This window comes from Anomalospiza imberbis, chromosome 15 (genome assembly GCF_031753505.1).
Source record: "Anomalospiza imberbis isolate Cuckoo-Finch-1a 21T00152 chromosome 15, ASM3175350v1, whole genome shotgun sequence".
Taxonomy (NCBI): domain Eukaryota; kingdom Metazoa; phylum Chordata; class Aves; order Passeriformes; family Viduidae; genus Anomalospiza; species Anomalospiza imberbis.
Window position 1 is genome coordinate 2497537 of NC_089695.1, and position 19394 is coordinate 2516930.

General features: G+C 55.4%; 3 protein-coding genes across 9 annotated transcripts in view; all 3 read right to left on the reverse strand.

Annotated features, from left to right (window-relative positions):
- Positions 1-19394, reverse strand: part of LOC137482874 (protocadherin gamma-A4-like) — a 160641-nt gene that overhangs the window by 80710 nt on the left and 60537 nt on the right. The window contains exon 1 of one of the 7 annotated variants that reach the window (XM_068205475.1): positions 6266-8824. The exons of the other annotated variants lie outside the window; for them this stretch is intronic. Coding sequence (XP_068061576.1) covers positions 6266-8746 — 2481 coding nt within the window. The 5' untranslated portion in view covers positions 8747-8824. Of the gene's footprint in view, positions 1-6265; positions 8825-19394 lie in introns of those variants that run through there. 7 annotated transcript variants of the gene reach the window in all.
- On the reverse strand, positions 2221-5299 carry LOC137483313 (protocadherin gamma-A6-like). Its single transcript, XM_068206301.1, has one exon. It carries the CDS (start codon positions 4765-4767, stop codon positions 2221-2223), a length of 2547 nt encoding a protein of 848 aa, XP_068062402.1. The 5' UTR covers positions 4768-5299.
- On the reverse strand, positions 15116-17804 carry LOC137482804 (protocadherin gamma-A5-like). The gene has a single exon (XM_068205394.1). It carries the CDS (start codon positions 17669-17671, stop codon positions 15125-15127), a length of 2547 nt encoding a protein of 848 aa, XP_068061495.1. The 5' UTR covers positions 17672-17804; the 3' UTR covers positions 15116-15124.

Here is a 19394-nt window from a genome sequence, read left to right on the forward strand (position 1 = left end):
CACAACCACAGCTGTGGGCCTTGCCTAAAATCCAGGACAAACTGGAGCTTTACACCTTCCTTTTAGCCACTTCACTCTCCTGCAAAGGCCCTGGCTCTGGACAGATGAAACTCTTTCCCCATTTCAAACACAACACAAACGGAAAGTTAAATCTGCAGACAAATTCTGTTGAAAGAAAAGCTGCACACATAAATTCTCAGATCTCAAGCACCACAAAAAAGATAATGCTGTTCCTCCCAGTACCTTGAAGAAATATAAAATGCTTTAGAGACCCTATATTATTACCAGCTCTATTAAAGACCCAGCCATCAGAGTATCAGCTCAAAGGAAACATCACACATGACCTCTCTGAAGGCTGGGTGACTTCATCACTCTTAAAGCAAAAGAATGCTGAACCAAAAACTAGGCCATTTGAGTCCAAAGCACTCAATATAAAAAAAAAAAAAAAAAAAAAAAAAAAAAAAAAAAAAAAAAAAAAAAAGAAAAAGGAAAAGTTCTCCTTCAGAGTTATTTTCAGAAAGTCAGGCTTAAATCCTAGGAATCAACAGAATACATGCCATGTTTCCACCAGTATCTCCTCTCCTCATACAGTGCACACCCAACAATCTCCTCAAACTCTGCAGGACTCACATGGTTACCACGATCTTCAAAACTGGCAGAGAGACTCCACCAAGAGAAAAGCTGCTCAGATGTCTCCTTACCACGGCTAATATTTGACTTTCCAGTATGTGCATGCATAAGCAAGTGTATTTATTACAGAGACATGTTAAAGAAACATCTATGAAAGTCTTTTTATAGCTGTAAACATGAAAGGCATGTGGAGAACAGCCAGGAAAATACAACAGACCCGATCTTCCACACACTTGCAGAGAGAAAGAATCATCTTCAGATCATCAAAGAGCAAGGAAGGGAACAAACAGCTACAGAAAGGAGATCACAACACACCCTTCTTGATCATGTAACTAAGAGTAGGTAATTACCACAGTTGTTTACCAAGCAGTGAATGCACCAACTGAACTTCCTGAAACTCCCACATGACTTTTTATGATTTATGTCATGAGTACATAATTCAGCTGTTAAGTTACCCAATTATGACCATCTGCAAACATACACACAATGAACTTCCCAGGGCATTCCATACAGCCAAAATTACATGTCTTCTTGCCAAATATTTAGGGAAGGAGGACATCACATGGAGTGATACTACGGGTGGGTAATGAAAAGATACATGAGAAAAGCAACCCTTCTGTCCTTCAACAGATCCTCATGTAGAACTACAGGACTCAAATCTCCAATTTTTCACAATCCCCAGGCTGGTCTATGACCCATCTAACTTACATGGGTATGGCCCAGTTACATATAAGGCCTTACATATAAGGCCCAGTTTCCCAGACTGCTTCTTTTCACACCACCAACTTCACACAGATACCTTCACATCTCTGGATAAAGGAAGCTGATTTTCTCTGCTCGCTACTCTGCTGCGAAGAAACCTCAGACTTCTAAAACAAAAAGAGGAACAGTGCTCCAGGAGAGAAAGGGTCAGTGCATGTCTCTATTGGGGCAGTCACCCTCTCCTTATGCCTAACTCTGCACCTTGAATCCTTCCCCTCACACTCTCGCCAAGGCTCCTGCCATGACCTGTATTTTACAGCCGAGGCACACGCAGCTCAACCTGACAGAGCTCAGCCTGAAAAGATACCAAACCAACAGAGCACCTCTGCCATTTCTTCCAGTAGCCCTCCTCTACATACAGCCACCCACCCCATTCTCCTGCAGGATTAGACAAATGCAAAGACATTTCCTACGGACCTCTCTTTATACATAAAGGCAGAGAAGAGTATAAACCATGAGCAGTGAAGTTACACTCAGAGCTGTCAAGATTACAATATAGAGACTCACCCCAGTAAAGCACATGAAAGCTTGGGAAGACACCTGAATCAGCAAAGAACGAAAACTACAATTTCCTACTAATGCAACCCATCAATTCACAACAACTAATACCGAAAGAATCATGGGTATTACACATTTCACGGCACAGAAACGACTTGGCGCCTGATGAAACCACAAAGACTCACACGATTCCTAGCCACCATCAACCTCACTACATCTGCCTCCCGATAGACTCAGAAAGCAGAGCACGGAGCCTTTCTCCACCTCCCGCTGCAAGAGGCACCAGCGCATCCCCCACCGGAAATATGCCTTACTTGTCAGAATACTTCCCTACTCAGGACAGAGACCAGAGGGCGAAAAGGACAGGGAACCAGCAGGAGGAAGTGTCACGGACAGAATTCGTTCCGAGAAACTCACCGAGGGAAGGGCGGGATCCACAGGATGGGCGCCGGCAGGATCCTCGTCGCCGAGCAGCGGCGCGGGCTCGTCGGGCGGCGGCCGGGCCGGGAGGGTGTCGCAGCAGCTGCCGCCCGAGAAGCGCAGCTGGCTCTTGCGCGAGTCGGCCGTGAGCGACACCTCGTGCGAGTAGGACTGCAGGAAGGCGCGCACGCCGTCGATGCCCACGAAGTGCGACACGGGCACGCCGCGCAGGGCGCCGCTGTCCGCCGGCAGCAGCTGCTGGCGGCGCCAGCGGCGCAGGCGCAGCGCCAGCAGCAGCAGCAGGAAGGCCACGAAGAGGCACGACACGGCGGCCACGGCCAGCACCAGCCAGCGCGTCAGGCTGGCGGCCGGCTCGCCCGGCGCCGCCGCCCCGTCGGCCGCGCTGCCCAGCTCGGCCAGCAGCTCGGCCACGCTCTCGGCCAGCACCACGCTCAGCGTGGCCGTGGCCGACAGCGCCGGCCGCCCGTGGTCCTTCACCAGCACCACCAGGCTCTGGCGCGCCGCGTCGCGGGCCAGCGGCGAGCGCGCCGTGCGCACCTCGCCGCTGTGCAGCCCCACGCGGAACAGCCCCGGCTCCGTGGCCTTGGCCAGCTCGTACGACAGCCACGCGTTCTGCCCCGCGTCCGCGTCCACCGCCACCACCTTGGCCACCAGCGCGCCGGCCTCCGCCCAGCGCGGCGCCAGCTCCACGCCCGACCACGCGGCGCCCGAGCCCGCCGCCGCCGCCGCCGCCGCCGCCGGCGGGTACAGCACCTGCGGCGCGTTGTCGTTCTCGTCCACGATCAGCAGCCGCACCGACACGTTGCTGCTCAGCGCCGGCGCGCCGCCGTCCTCCGCACGCACCCACAGCTGCAGCTCGCGCAGCTGCTCGTAGTCGAAGGAGCGCAGCGCGTACAGCGCGCCCGTCTCCGCCTGCACCGACACGTACGACGACAGCGGCGCGCCCCGCACCCGCCCCTCCGCCAGCCGGTAGCGCACGCGCGCGTTCTGCCCCCAGTCCGCGTCCGTGGCGCGCACCGTCAGCACCAGCGCGCCCGCCGCGTTGTTCTCCGCCAGCCGCGCGCTGTAGCGCTCCTCCGCGAACACCGGCGCGTTGTCGTTCACGTCCAGCACCCGCAGCGCCAGCACCGCGCTGCTCTGCAGCGGCGGCGACCCGCCGTCGGCCGCTCGCACCGTCACGTTGTACTCCGACACCTGCTCCCGGTCCAGCTCGCTCGCTGTCACCACGCTGTAGTAGCCGCCGTGTGTGCTCTGCAGCCGGAACGGGACATCCTCATCCAGAGAGCAGCGTACTTCTCCGTTGGCCCCCGAGTCGCGATCATGCGCATGAAGCAGGGCGACCACCGTCCCCGAAGGGGCATCCTCAGAAATCTCACTTAGAGCTGACCGTACAGAAATCACTGGTGTGTTATCGTTTATGTCTGTGACGGTGATCGCGACTTTTGCAGTATCGAAAAGCTGTCCTCCGTCCCGTGCCTGCACCTCCAGGTCGTAGGAATCGCCTTCCTCGAAGTCCAGGCTTCTCAGCAGAGTGATCGCTCCCGTCTCAGAGTCTAGATGGAATATCTTCGAGGCTCTTTCTGTTATTTTCTTCAACGTGTATTTCACACGTCCGTATAGCCCCTCGTCGTTGTCCGTGGCCGTGACGGTGACGAGGACAGAGCCCACGGGCACGTCCTCGGGCACACGCACCGTGTACTCCGCCTGGTTGAACACGGGCGCGTTGTCGTTCGCGTCCAGCACCGTCACGCGGATCCGAGCCGTGCCCGTCCGGGCCGGATCGCCGCCGTCCATCGCCCTCAGCACCAGCTCGTGAAACGCCGCCTCCTCCCGGTCCAGCGCCTTCGCCAGCACCAGCTCGGGACGCTGATCGCCGCCGGGGCCCGCCTGCACGGCCAGCGAGAAGTGCTCGTCGCCGCTCAGCTCGTATTTCTGCAGGGAATTCCGGCCCGCATCCGGGTCGTGAGCTTCGGCCAGAGGAAACCGAGACCCCGGGGCTGTCATCTCGCTAAGTCTCTCTTCCAGTTCAATTTCCTTAAAGCTCGGCGCATTATCATTAATATCTGTGATTTCCACTTCTATTTCATAAAACTTCATTTCTCCCTCCACTATCAGCTCACAGCGCAGCATGCATTGCTGCACACGCTCGCACAGCCGCTCTCTGTCAATCCTCTCCGCCGTTACTAAATGACCCGTCTTCCCGTGCACAGCGAAATACTGCATACTACCTTCAGAGACAACACGGATGCCCCGGTCTCGAAACTCCGGCAGCTGCAGCCCCAGGTCCTTGACCACGTCGCCCACGAACGAGCCCTTGGGCATCTCCTCGGGCACGGAGTAGCGCAGCTGCCCCCACGCCGCCTCCCACGCCGCCAGCAGCACGGCCCAGAGCAGAGCTCGCTGCCGCCGGCCCCAGCGCCTCCCCGCCGCACACATCTCGGCCGCGGCACCGAAACACCGCTGTTCCACTCGCTGCTCCCGGGTGCTGTCGCCGGACTTTCTGCCTCCCTGTAGAACGGGTCCGCACCGCGGGGACGATCGCAGACCGCCCGCCGCCAAGCTTGATACCGAGCGAGCGAGTGACCGTGCCGATCCGCAGCGGGCGGGGCTGCAGCGCTCCGAGCTCCCTCTCGCTCCTCTCGGTCAACAGCGGCGCCCGCAGCCTCCTCCCGGCACTGCAGGCACCGAGCGCTGCCGAGCGCTGCGGTCCTGCCTTGCACACGGGCATCTCGCGGGGAGGGTACAATCGTCAGCGAAACGTTGTGGACAGATGAGCGCGACTAAAGCTGTCATTTCTGCAGCTGCCTTCCAGGAAAGTATGGGATGGAACAGAGCTGAACTTCTTTTAGAGAGACACACGTATGTTCGCTTTGGAATACAACACAAAACACCCTTTAACCTACAGGATATTACCCAGCAGCCATAAAAGTTTCAGTACTTCGCTTCGGGAAATAAAGATTACGAAGGAGGAAACATCCACTCTGTTTTCCTAAGCCCATCATGTAGAATTAGCAGATCTTATTGTAGGGTGTAAGATCCGCCTGGAAGTTTGGTAACTCCTAACATTTCAGACAAACCTAGTGTTTTAGACGAAATTTTCCAAGTGAACATGAACTTCTGATAAACCAAAACAAGACCTACGGTGAATCCGGAACATTTAGAAAACGCAAGTTGAACGGCAAAACCCTCCCCTACACGTGTGAACACTGATAACCAGGAATTGACTCGGAACGTGCTTATTTCAGGTGTTCATGAAAACCTGGCATTTATGCAGCTGCCTTCCCTCAAAAGATGTAGGGGGGGGACGGAAAAGGGGAGGAGCATTCATTATGAAGTAATGACCCGTCACTTCCACACTCAGTGATGCATATTCACCATTTGAAAGCGGCATACCAAAAGAGGAGTAAATAAAGACGGTTATTTTTACAGTGGTTACTCAGGGGCGGACCAAGAAAGAGAGCTCAGAAAAATAAATCCCAAATATCAGGCGTCAACAAACGAATCTCGTTCTACACGCTAAAAAACTGCCTTCATCATTAGTAAGTTTCAGCGTTTCAGACAACAAGTTTAGACAACGAACCCTGACAAGCGGATGAAAGAAAAGCTTCCGCCTCTGCCTGCCTGTTCTAAGTGGAAAATGAAGGAAAGGAAAATGTAAATGAGAGCATCAACAATCCTGAAAGATTTTACTCAGTATAAGCTAGAAAGGTAAGAGCCATCAATTCAGCCTAAATTTCATCATCAGCTGATAAGAAAAAAAGAGCCCGTTTGTCAGCCTGGCTGCTGAGAAATTCAGTATAGGATGCCTATAGGAATTAATTGAAACACAGTACAGTATAAGCAGTCTCAAAAGAGAAACGAAGACCAAGAATAGACTGCCTCACGCTCTTAGGAGGAAGAGGTTATGAGAGAATGGGCATACGAGATGACAAACCTGCGGTAGAACAGATTCGGCGGGCGGCTCTCCCACAGAGTTGCTTCTCATCGGGCTCGGCTTTTCGCAGGAATCCCCGCCCAGAAGCTCCTCCGCCGACAGGATGGGCACCGGCGGCGGCGGCCAAGCGGCCTCGGGCACGGCGCGGGCCGGCGCCGCCACGCACAGGTTGTAGGAGTAGGGCAAGGTGCCCTCGCAGAAGTCGGCCGGGAAGGCGGCGCCGGCCACCGAGAAGCGCTGCGCGCCCAGGCAGCGCAGCACGGCGGGCGGCCCGGCCCGCCGCAGCCGCGCCAGCACGGCCAGCGCCACGCTCAGCACCAAGAGCGCCGACAGCAGCGCCAGCGCCAGCACCAGGTAGAACTGCAGCTCGGCCGCCGCCGCCGCCGCCGCCTCGGCGCCCGCCGCCCGCTCGCTCAGCTCCGGCAGCGCCTCCTGCAAGCTCTCGGCCAGCACCACGTGCAGCGTGGCCGTGGCCGACAGCGCCGGCTGCCCGTGGTCCTTCACCACGGCCACCACACGCTGCTTGGCCGCGTCCCGCTCGGACACGGCGCGCGCCGTGCGCACCTCGCCGCTGTGCAGCCCCACGCGGAACAGCGCCGGCTCCGACGCCTGCACCAGCTCGTACGACAGCCACGCGTTGCGCCCCGCGTCCGCGTCCACCGCCACCACCTTGGCCACCAGGTACCCGGCCTCGGCCGAACGCGGCACCACCTCGAAAGGAGGCGGCGCCCCTCCCGCAGCCTCTCCCGCCGCCGCCGCCGCCGCCGCCGCCGGCCACAGCACCCGGGGCGCGTTGTCGTTGCGGTCCAGCACGAAGACGCGCACCGTGGCCGTGGAGCTGCGCGCCGGCGAGCCGCCGTCCTGCGCCCGCACCGCCACCGTGAACTCGCGGCACTGCTCGTAGTCCAAGGAGCGCTGCGCGTACAGCGCGCCGCTCCGCGCCTCCACCGACACCAGCGGCGCCGCGCCCGCCGCGCCCGCGCTGCCGCCCGCCAGCCAGTAGCTCACGCGCCCGTTGGCGCCCGCGTCCGCGTCCCGCGCCTGCACGCGCAGCACCAGCGCGCCCGCCGCGTTGTTCTCCGCCACGTACGCGCTGTACGCCGCCTCCTCGAACACCGGCGCGTTGTCGTTCACGTCCGACACCTCCAGCACCAGCTCCGCGCTGCTCCGCAGCGCCGGCCTGCCCCGGTCCCGGGCCACCACCGTCACGCGGTGCTCGGACGCCTGCTCTCGGTCCAGCGCGCCCGCCGTCACCACCTTGTACGAGCCGCCCGAGGACGCCACGATCGACAGCGGCGCCTCTCCCGACAGCTCGCACGACACCTGACCGTTCTCGCCGGAGTCCGGATCGTTCACGTTCAGCACGGCCACCACAGTGCCGGCAGGCGCGTCCTCGGGCACGGGACTCGACAGAGACAGAATGGTTATCTCGGGCGCGTTGTCATTCTCATCCGTGATATCGATCTGCACTTCGCAGTGATCGGTGAGCCCGCCGCCGTCAGTCGCCTCCAGACCAAAGATGTATTTATTCTTCTCCTCGAAATCGAGGGGACCGGACGTCGTTATCTCGCCGCTTTCGCTGTCGATAGCGAACAATTCCTTGACAGTATCCGGGACGCTGCTTAAGGAGAAGGAGACCCGCCCATTGGAGCCCGCATCTGCATCCGTGGCCACCACCCGTAGCACCAGCGACCCCGATGGCAAATTCTCTGCCACTTGCACCTCGTATACGGTTTTGCTGAACACGGGGGGGTTGTCATTTGCGTCTGTCACGTTGATGCGAACCAGGACAGTCCCAGACCTCGCGGGGTCCCCACCGTCAACCGCCATCATCACCAACTCAAAGGAACTCTGCTTCTCTCGGTCCAACGCTCTCTCAAGTACTAATTCCGGCTGCTTTTTTCCACCCGCCTTTTCCTTCATAGATAGTGAGAAAGAAGGGTTGCTGGTGAGTTGATATGTCAGCAGTGAGTTACTTCCTACGTCTGGATCCCGGGCCATCTCCAGAGGAAACCGAGCACCGGGAAGCGTCCACTCACCAATCTCGAGGTCCAGAACAGCCTTCCTGAATGTCGGGGAATTGTCATTCACGTCCTCGATCGCCACTTCGACGTGGAAAACGTTCAGCGGGTTGTGCACCAGCGCCTCGAAGCTGACAGAGCAGGTCGCCGACTCGCCGCACATCTGCTCCCGGTCCAGCCTCTCGTTCACGTACAGGTTCCCGTTCTCCTCATTCACCGTGAAGTATTTCAGCTGCTTCTTGCCGGCAGACGCCACCTGCAGCTTGCGCACGGGCAGCTCGTCCGCGCTGAGCCCCAGGTCCCGCGCCAGCGGCCCCACGAGCGAGCCTCTGCCCAGCTCCTCGGGGATGGCGTAGCGGACCCGCTCGGCCGCCGCCCGGCACCACACGCACAGCAGCACCGCGGCCAGCAGCGCTCGCCCGCCGCCCGGCCCGCGCCTCTGCCGCCGCCTCACCGCCATTCTCCGCCGCCTGCGCTCGCCGCGCTCCTGCCTCCCGCCGCTGCCCTGCCTCCCTTCCAGCCGCTCTCGCCGGCGAGAACAGAGACTGCTGAAAGGCACAGAGATCCGTGCACCGCCTCTCCCCGCCGCTGCTGCTGCTGCTGCTGGCGGCGGTGCCGCTGCCGCTGTGGCCGGCGCCGGGCGAGCGAGCAGCCTGCGGGGCCAGGACGCTGCGGCGGCGGCGGCTGCGGCTCCAGCGCCGCTCGGCGGCGGCCAACAGCGGCACCCGGAGGCGCCGCCGCGCCGCTGCAGCCGCCGGATGGCCGCGCTCAAGGGGACCCGGCTTTGGGCGGGGCTCAGCGCCTGCACCGGCCCCGGGGGCTCTCCCCGATTGCAAACAGCCAGCGCAGAACCTCTTGCTTAATTCCACTCCAAGGCGTTCCTAACTGAGATGCGATGTCGGATGCTTTTACAGCATTCTTTTGAGTCACATTCAGAAGTGAGAAGCAAATATTCATGGCAGGGCAGTAAAGAATGGAATTCAGCTGCTCTTAATAAAATCATGGGCCATTAACACCAGCAATAAACTATAATATAGGGAAAACTTCAAGAGCTTTTTAGCACTAGTCTTGATTTGTGTTTTCTTTACCTGGGTTAAAATCATTTTAAATACAGTTCAGCTTAAAGTAATGTAAGCAACCCCTATGCCAAGAGAGCTGAATGACCTTTACTCTTGTTTCTGACCCATCAAAGTTGATCCATCTGAGTTGTTTCATTCATCCATATCTGAGCACCTGACAATGGGAAATGCAAAGCAATACTCAGTCCTTCACGGAGCCAAACAATCTTCTCAGTTTCCAACTTAAATTTTATTAACGGTGATTTAATCCACACCTCTGCCATGAGCAGGAACACTGCTAGACTTCAACGTCGGAGGCATATCCAAAACTTCTCTGGGCAATATCTTCCATTTTCACACAACCCACACTGAAAAGCTTTCTCCTAATCAAAATGTCCATTCTTTTAGTGGAAAACAATAGTCTGCTCTCTTAAGACCACCAGTCCTCATTAAAAAAACTCTCCACATCTCTCCTATAAGTTTATTCATAACTTGAAAGGGCAAAATATTTTCAAAAGTCTACACAGAGTTTTCATTTCTCTGGGCTTGAAGACCTCAACACCTTCAGTCCTTCTGCAAAAGAGAGATGTTCCAACCCTCAGACCACTTCCATGATCCGTCTGGGGACTCTAACATGTCCCTTTGGGATATTGGCCCAAGATCTGCATGCAGTCTATGCTCTCACAAAAAAGAGTTGAGAGGGGAGAAGGACCTCCCTTCACCTGCTGGGCTGAGTGCTTGTCATGCAGTGCAGGACACAATTTGAGCAGCAGGTGCCCATTGGCAGCTCATGTCCCATCTCATCACCCACCAATGACCCAAAGCACTTCTCTGCAAAGCTCTTCCCTATCCCTGACCCTCTGTTGAAACTGGGGACTGCCCCACCCCAGCTGCAGGACCTTGCACTTTGTTCCACTTCAGGATGGTTGCAAGGGGCCACTTCTCCAGCCTCAGCCTCACTGGCAGCTCTGCCCTCCCCTGAATCAACTCCAATTGGTGTCAGCTGCACATGGGCTGAAGGTGCACTCAGGGCCATTGTCCATGAAGGCACTGAACAGAACTGGGCCCAGCCAGGGCCCTTCAGGGACAGCACAAGTCACTGCTTTCCACCTGCACATTCAGCCACTGTCTGTAACTCTTTGCAGGTGACTCTCCAGCCTCTTCCTCAGCCATGTAACAGCCTCCAGATGATTGCCCAGCATGCTCCTCTGGGTGATGGCCTGGGGGACACGGCACAAGTTCTCCCACTGGCCCCTGGTCTGCTCATGGCAGTCTTGGCTGGGCTGGGTGGCCACTCTGCACTTTGACAACTGCAGCCGAGATGCTTCTGCATTTTACAACACAGACAAAGTGTTCCTGGGTGAGCACAGCAGGAGGGCCTATGAAACCCTTCCTCTGTGCAGCTGTAAACATCACAGGGGTGTGTGGGAACTGCAGCTGCACTAGGGCACTGGGGACAGAGGAGACCTTCCACCTAAGGTCAGACACGCTGAGGTTGAGCTCATGACAACAAACACTGCAAGAGTAGAAACATATGGAAATGTACAGATGAAATAACATTTTGTAGGTCTCCCTTGTTCCACAGAAGCCACTCAAATCACACTGGACTCCATCAGGCACAGGCTGGTGTCACCTATGACATGTGACAAGCAAGGGAATGCCTGAGCTCTTCTCTAGCCTCACACACAGAGCTCCCCTGTCTGCTCTCTCCTCCACGCCATGCCACTGGAAGGTTTTGCTTGTGCCCATCTCCTCACTGCTCACATCTAGCATGAGTTGATAATGCACTACAGCCACACCCAGAAGGGAGGTACCATTGTCTGCTCACCACCATTATGATAAGGAACTGAAGGATTCTAGAGCACACAAATGATAAACAACCACACTAAAAGAACAGCAGTCATCCAACAAAGAATGGCTCATCAAACCATTGGCTTCAAGGGAATCTCCTCCTCATCCTTATCACACGCTCTGTTCCACAGAGATGCAACATCCACTAAAGTCATATTTACATCTATTTCTCCCAACAGGAACAGAACACAAAGTCTCTCTCCTATCTCCTGCCTTCCACTCCCACTGGAACAAGAGCAAGGGACACTAACACACCATATGTGGCTCATAAAAGAGAGCAAAATGAAACAAAAAAACCCACAGAAAAACCCAAATCATGGATCAGAAAATGCAAGGAAGCATTAGAAGAGAACAAGTAGTCAGAGATGCTCACAGTGAAGTCTTCTAGGCCTTCATTGCAGGCCTTAAAATTCACCCCAGAAGGCGCCTGGAAGTCACTCAGGTCCCTGCAAGTTTGACCCTAAAGATTCACACAGAACAGCAGGACAGCGGGGTTCATTTGAAGCATTAGTTTTCAGCTCAGCAACTCTTTTACTGCATGGCCGGCTCATCCTGCACAGTTATGAAACCATCATTTTCAACAGCTTCTCATCGGCCTCTTTCTCAAGGTAAATCTTCTGACAAATTACAACAGATTCCCTTCTTGCTCCTGCTTCCTATTCCCCACACACCGTTCAGTCTTAAGTGCCTGAAGTAAGGATGTGCTGAAAACATCAGTCACCGTTTCATATTTAAAAGTACTGACCAGAATTGTGACAAGGAGCTGCAGCCTTCCTGGAAACAAAGGCCTGAATCAAAGTGCAATTACAACTCTGAGGAAACTCTGTTTCCCATTGTGACATAGAGATGCAGATGGATAACGGAGGTTCCACACAGGATTCATTAGCAGTTCTAGCCAAGAATTAAGGTTCTACATGAACAGTTACTAGGAAAGTGTTAGTGTCGGAGGACTGTCATTGTCCTTCATCACAGAGAAACCAGGAGCAGAACAGCAAGGGCACTGCCTTTGGCACCAAGCATGAAACCAAACCATTTCTCTGCCAAACCCACACTGAGTCATTGATTTTCCTGGCACAGAACTGAGCTCTCACCCTCCTCACTCTGCATTCACAGCCTTTAGTTTCACCATCCACACATACCAACATTTTGATTCCATCTTGGCCAAAGAGAAAAACAACACCTTGGGGAAACATCCATTTATGAAGTTGCATTTCTTGAATGAAATATTCAAGGTCAGGCTGGGTGGGGCTCTGAGCAACCTGCCCTGGTGGAAGATATCCCTGGACACAGCAGAGGAAGGTGAACGAGAGGAACTTTATGGTCCTTAGCAACACAAACCATTCTCTGGATCTGTGTTTCTAGGATTCTATGAATACATGCACAGCCTCAAGGGATGGATGAGAGATACTTTCCATACAGGACAATTATGTTTTGGAGTTTCCAGGATTGACAGGAACAATGAGGATCAACTTTACTCCTTGACAAAAATACAAGCAAACAAACAGACAACCCAAACCATACCAAACATAGTAAAAATCTTAACCAACCCAGCCAAGAACGGGAAAACACCAGAAGAGTATCAGTCATGGCCTCACATTGCAGACTGGGTCATTTGCAGTATACACAAGACACAGCAAACTGGACTGTAACTAATACACAGGAGGCCTCACACAGGAGCTCACAACATAGGCCCCAGACTGTCAATCCCTTGGACAGTAAGAGACAGGAAAAGCTTGGAACCACAACTCTGGGCCTCAGCTGACTCCTAGGACAAACAGAACTGGACACAATTCATTCATTTTGAACTAGATCACAGTGAACTCCAGCACCAGCCCTGTCCCTGGACAGACAGGCTTCTTCCCTCTGTCCAAACAAAACATGGAAGAAAATTTTGCATACAGACATCATTAGAAGAGAAGCTGTGTTCAGAGCTTCCATATCCCAGGCATCACAACTAAGATTATTGGGCTCCTCCCTATTATTTGAACAAGTGGAAAATGTTCTATAGGCCACAAATTATTACCAGCTCTGTCAAAGACCCACACACCCAAGTATCCCCTCAAAGGCAACATCACCATTCTTCAGCACAGGGACTCCTCACAAGATGTGAAACTACCACTCTTGATGCAAAGGAATATGGAACCCAAACTAGGCCATTTCAGTCCAAACCACACAACTGAACATCATAAGGCTCCTCCTGACTCATTTCAGAAGGCCAGCAATAGCCCTGGGGAGCAACAAAACACATGCCAGGTCTCCACCAGGACCTCCCCACACACCACACCCCCGACACTCCCTCCTAACCCTTCACAGCTCCCATGGTTGGCACAGATCGGCAGAATTCAGGGAGACTCCACCAAGAGGAAAGTTGCTCAGGCAGTATCTCCTTATTACTGATAATATTTGACTTCTCACCCCAGCCATGGGACAAGAAAAAGCAGTTATTGCAGAGACATTTCCAAGAAACATGTCTATGGAAATCTCTCTCCTTTCATCTATAAACATGATAGAACCATCTTCAGATCACCAGAAGAGTGAGACAGAAAATTTACACCTGCAGAACTGAAGAGCTCACAACACTCTCCTGGGTTATATGACACAGAGTAAATTCTTAATGACATTGTGGGCCCTGAATACACAGCTTGCACTTCCCATACGGCGTCTGTCACAAGTACCAAATTAAGCATTGAAGTGACACAATTATCATGACATGCAAATAGTATAGCAAGAAGCTCCCAGGGTTCTCCATGCAGCTGGAATACATATCTCCTAGACAATCACTTTGGGAAGAAGAACCCCACATTGCTTCATCCTAGAGATAGAATAGACTGGACAGGGAATGGAGGAAAACATTTCCTTCAGTCTTTCACAGACATCCATGCACGGCTCACAGCACTCAGATTTCCAACCCTTCACACCATCCATGGTGTCCTTTCACCCACATATCTTTGAAACATGTGACAGCGGAGGCCCAGTTCCCCAGACCATTTTCTTCCCACCACCAATTCCACACAGCTCTCTGTACATCGCTGTGCTGTGGAAGATGCATTTGCCTGCTGACTGAAGTTCTGTGAGGAGACTTCAAAGGTCCCAAAGGAAAAGCCGAGCAGTCTTCCAAGAGACACTGAATCAGTGAATGTCAGCTCAAGGGCAATTATGCCCACCTTGTATCTCCCACTGCACCTTGAATTTCTCCCTTCCCATCCAGGCAATTCTCTTGCCATGCCAAATATTTTATAGACAAGGCTCATCCAGCTCCATCTGATATAGCTCTATCTTGAAAAATAAGAAAAAAACAAAGCAGTTCTGCCATTGCCTCCTGCATTTCCTCCCCCACCCACATGCAGCCCCCAGTCAGGCATCTCGAATAATCACAAATTCAAGAGGATCCTTCATCTTCGTAACAAGCAAACACACATCATCAAGAATCACTTGTGGCCCGGTCCAATCCTTTGCTGAGGACAAAGATCAAAGCACGGATGACACAAACACTTCCTGCTGACCTCCAATATGTATCCTGGAGAGCGACAAAGGCGGAGAACAATGTGCAGAGAGGTTCCACGCAAAGCCATCAGCATTTTGTTCAAGACACGTTCAACCTAGTCAAGCACACGTGCTCTTGGGAAGACACATCAGACTGCTCTAAAGCTGTATTTCTTAACGTGATCCATCCCTCCAGACGCGATAATGTTAGCAGGGACACAGATTCTACAGAGCACAGATGATATAGGGGAACAACACCTTGAACATGGTCAACACCCAAACCTCCAACCTAAACAACAGACTGCCAGCAGCAGCCTTCTCCCGCTTTCCTTCTTCACCTACTGGAAGGCTGAGGACCGACCCCATGTTCACATAACGACAGCAACGTGTTGCAGTATTAAGAACGTCACTGAAGGAAACTTTACTGTGCTTTAAAGCAAAATCTACTATGCAAGATAGAGAACACGGCGGGGAAAGGGCAGGGGAGCATCAGGAGAAAGAGTCGCGGAGAAAACCTGGACAGAGAAACTCACCGAGGGAAGGGCGGGATCCGCGGGGAGGGCGCTGGCAAGATCCTCGTCGCCGAGCAGCGGCGCGGGCTCGTCGGGCGGCGGCCGGGCCGGGAGGGTGTCGCAGCAGCTGCCGCCCGAGAAGCGCAGCTGGCTCTTGCGCGAGTCGGCCGTGAGCGACACCTCGTGCGAGTAGGACTGCAGGAAGGCGCGCACGCCGTCGATGCCCACGAAGTGCGACACGGGCACGCCGCGCAGGGCGCCGCTGTCCGCCGGCAGCAGCTGCTGGCGGCGCCAGCGGCGCAGGCGCAGCGCCAGCAGCAGCAGCAGGAAGGCCACGAAGAGGCACGACACGGCGGCCACGGCCAGCACCAGCCAGCGCGTCAGGCTGGCGGCCGGCTCGCCCGGCGCCGCCGCCCCGTCGGCCGCGCTGCCCAGCTCGGCCAGCAGCTCGGCCACGCTCTCGGCCAGCACCACGCTCAGCGTGGCCGTGGCCGACAGCGCCGGCCGCCCGTGGTCCTTCACCAGCACCACCAGGCTCTGGCGCGCCGCGTCGCGGGCCAGCGGCGAGCGCGCCGTGCGCACCTCGCCGCTGTGCAGCCCCACGCGGAACAGCCCCGGCTCCGTGGCCTTGGCCAGCTCGTACGACAGCCACGCGTTCTGCCCCGCGTCCGCGTCCACCGCCACCACCTTGGCCACCAGCGCGCCGGCCTCCGCCCAGCGCGGCGCCAGCTCCACGCCCGACCACGCGGCGCCCGAGCCCGCCGCCGCCGCCGCCGCCACCGCCGGCGGGTACAGCACCTGCGGCGCGTTGTCGTTCTCGTCCACGATCAGCAGCCGCACCGACACGTTGCTGCTCAGCGCCGGCGCGCCGCCGTCCTCCGCACGCACCCACAGCTGCAGCTCGCGCAGCTGCTCGTAGTCGAAGGAGCGCAGCGCGTACAGCGCGCCCGTCTCCGCCTGCACCGACACGTACGACGACAGCGGCGCGCCCCGCACCCGCCCCTCCGCCAGCCGGTAGCGCACGCGCGCGTTCTGCCCCCAGTCCGCGTCCGTGGCGCGCACCGTCAGCACCAGCGCGCCCGCCGCGTTGTTCTCCGCCAGCCGCGCGCTGTAGCGCTCCTCCGCGAACACCGGCGCGTTGTCGTTCACGTCCAGCACCCGCAGCGCCAGCACCGCGCTGCTCTGCAGCGGCGGCGACCCGCCGTCGGCCGCTCGCACCGTCACGTTGTACTCCGACACCTGCTCCCGGTCCAGCTCTCTCGCTGTCACCACACGGTAGTAATCCTGATAGGATTTTTCCAGCCTGAACGGGATGTTCTTGTCGAGCGAGCAGCGCACCTCGCCGTTGGCCCCCGAGTCCCGGTCCTGCACATGGATCAGGGCGACCACCGTCCCCGGCGAGGCGTCCTCAGAGATCTCATTTAGCCTCGACGAAACTGTGAGTATGGGGCCGTTGTCGTTTACATCTGTCACGGTAATGACAACATTCGTCGAGTCAAAAAAGCCCCAATCATCATGCGCCTGCACCTCCAGTTTGTACGAGTTGCCTTCTTCGAAGTCCAGTCCCCGCAACAGAGTGATGGTTCCCTTGTCAGTGTCCAGCTGGAAAATCTGCGAGGCTTTTTCTGTGATTTTCTTGAACAAGTATTTCACGTGTCCATTCGACCCGTCGTCGGCGTCCGTGGCCGTGACAGTGACGAGGACAGAGCCCACGGGCACGTCCTCGGGCACACGCACCGTGTACTCCGCCTGGCTGAACACGGGCGCGTTGTCGTTTGCGTCCAGCACCGTCACGCGGATCCGAGCCGTGCCCGTCCGTGCCGGATCGCCGCCGTCCATCGCCCTCAGCACCAGCTCGTGAAACGCCGCCTCCTCCCGGTCCAGCGCCTTCGCCAGCACCAGCTCGGGACGCTGATCGCCGCCGGGGCCCGCCTGCACGGCCAGCGAGAAGTGCTCATCGCCGCTCAGCTCGTAGCTCTGCAGGGAATTCCGGCCCGAGTCCAGATCATGAGCGTCTGGCAGGGGAAAATGCGACTCCAGGGCTGTCGTTTCGATCATTTTCAGCTCTGTCTCTGCCTCTCGAAAGCTGGGCGCGTTGTCGTTAATGTCCGTGATTTCCACTTCCACTCCGTAAACCTGCATCTGTCCCTCCACTATCAGCTCACAGCGCAGCACGCATTGCTGCACATTCTCGCACAGCTGCTCTCTGTCGATCCTCTCTGCTGTCACTAAGTGTCCCGTCTTCACGTGCAGAGCAAAATACTGCGTCCTACCTTTATCCAAGATGTGGACGCCGCGGTCCCTGATCTCCGGCAGCTGCAGCCCCAGGTCCTTGGCCACGTCGCCCACGAACGAGCCCTTGGGCATCTCCTCGGGCACGGAGTAGCGCAGCTGCCCCCACGCCGCCTCCCACGCCGCCAGCAGCACGGCCCAGAGCAGAGCTCGCTGCCGCCGGCCCCAGCGCCTCCCCGCCGCGCACATCTCGGCCGCGGCACCGCCGGCACCGCAACACCGCCGAGCCAATCCCGCTGCCACTCAATGCTCTCAGCTTCTGCACCGTGCACAGCTGCCTGTCGCTCCGACTGGCTGCAGAATGGACCAGCACCGCGGCGATGATCGCGGACTGCGGGTTCGGACAGGGAGCGAGCAGCCGAGCGAGCCGATCCGCAGCGGGCGGGGCTGCAGCGCTCCGAGCTCCCGCTCGCTCCTCTCGGTCAACAGCGGCGCCCGCAGCCTCCTCCCGGCACTGCAGGCACCGAGCGCTGCCGAGCGCTGCGGTCCTGCCTTGCTACACACAGGGGACAGTCGCCACGGAGATGTCACTTTTCGTCCAGCGCGGATCTCCTGCCTCCGCATTTCTCCAGCCGACCTCTGCTTTCATCCTCCAGGGGATCAGCATCGGGAGGAAGGCAGAGGCATTCCGTGGGCGTGTTTTTTTAACCGCACGGGAAACGAATCAATTACTAATGTCATTAGAGGTAAATTAAAACACAGTTTTAGTCTTTTACCCAGCAGCTTATTGTTACTCTTATCCTTTGTGTTCAAAAGCATCTTCAACAACAGGCTTTCAGCAGGAAAAAGGGAAGATGCCATATCCCGAAAATACAGAGCTTTCATTAACACAAGCAGGGCGGGAGCAATTGCATGCTTCTTGAAGTCAGGGAGCAAATTGTTACAGGATTGAACTACGGCTACAAATAAAGATGCAGCTAAAACTCTCAAAGGAACCTTTCAGGACGTCAAATATTTGACATCTCTTCCTAAGTTAAACCTAGTGTTTCTTTAGTTTATACAGATTTACCTTTAATAAAGTAATGCTAGGATTCCTTTTTTCTGAAATCAATGTGTAAAGCACTGCAGTTCGTTAGTAAACTATTCATCTAAGTATTTCTTAATGACGTTGGTACGATATGTTTTCACGAAAAGAATTACAGAATGGTAGAACAAAACTGTGCTCTCGAAACAGTGCTGACCACCAGTGTGCAAATGGGCTTGATTCAAGGGCCTAAACCCGCCTCTGGCCAATCCCCCTGATGTCTGATCCCTTCGTATCTCAGATGTCTATCTTAGTAGACGAATTGAAAAAATTTGCCCTACTCGATATGTGCGAGTTCTACTAAAACGCCCAAGATTTTCGTGAAAAGAGAATAGAAAAATAAAAACCTATGAAACAGAAATCTTTCAGCTCTCTCACCAGTGTACGAAATAAAGATCTTGAACAACAAAACAGAGCCAGCGAGCACGTATAAACGAAGACATCGAAGTCCCATACTGCATTACCCCCCGCCCCAAAACGAGCGACAATCTCTTTTTTCACTCGGGATGGAGAATGAAACTCTCCAGAATCGTTTCCTTTCTAAATCTAATAGCAAGCTCTAATTTAGAGAGCTCAAAACATGACTTAATGAACGGGTTTGTGTAAAGCTATACACGAGTTCCAAACGCACCCTTTCTGAACAAATCAGTCAGGAAGGAAAAAGCTCCAGCACCAGATGTCAGTGCTTTATTTTTATTTTCCTCGACTCCATCATGCAGAATCAGCTGTTCTCCTTCCAAAGAGTACGAATCTACTTTCAATCTTGCTAACACATTCTAATTTAGAGAGCTCAAGTGCTGAAGACAAAACCTAGAGGCTGAAGCTGAACCTGTGACAAAGAAAGAGCCAAGTGCTTCCTGCTCTGCATGAACGAGGGAGAGCCCGTTC

Coding starts and splice junctions, on each gene's coding strand:
- LOC137483313 (XM_068206301.1), bottom strand. CDS start 4,767: ATGTGTGCGGCGGGGAGGCGCTGGGGCCGGCGGCAGCGAGCTCTGCTC.
- LOC137482804 (XM_068205394.1), bottom strand. CDS start 17,671: ATGTGCGCGGCGGGGAGGCGCTGGGGCCGGCGGCAGCGAGCTCTGCTC.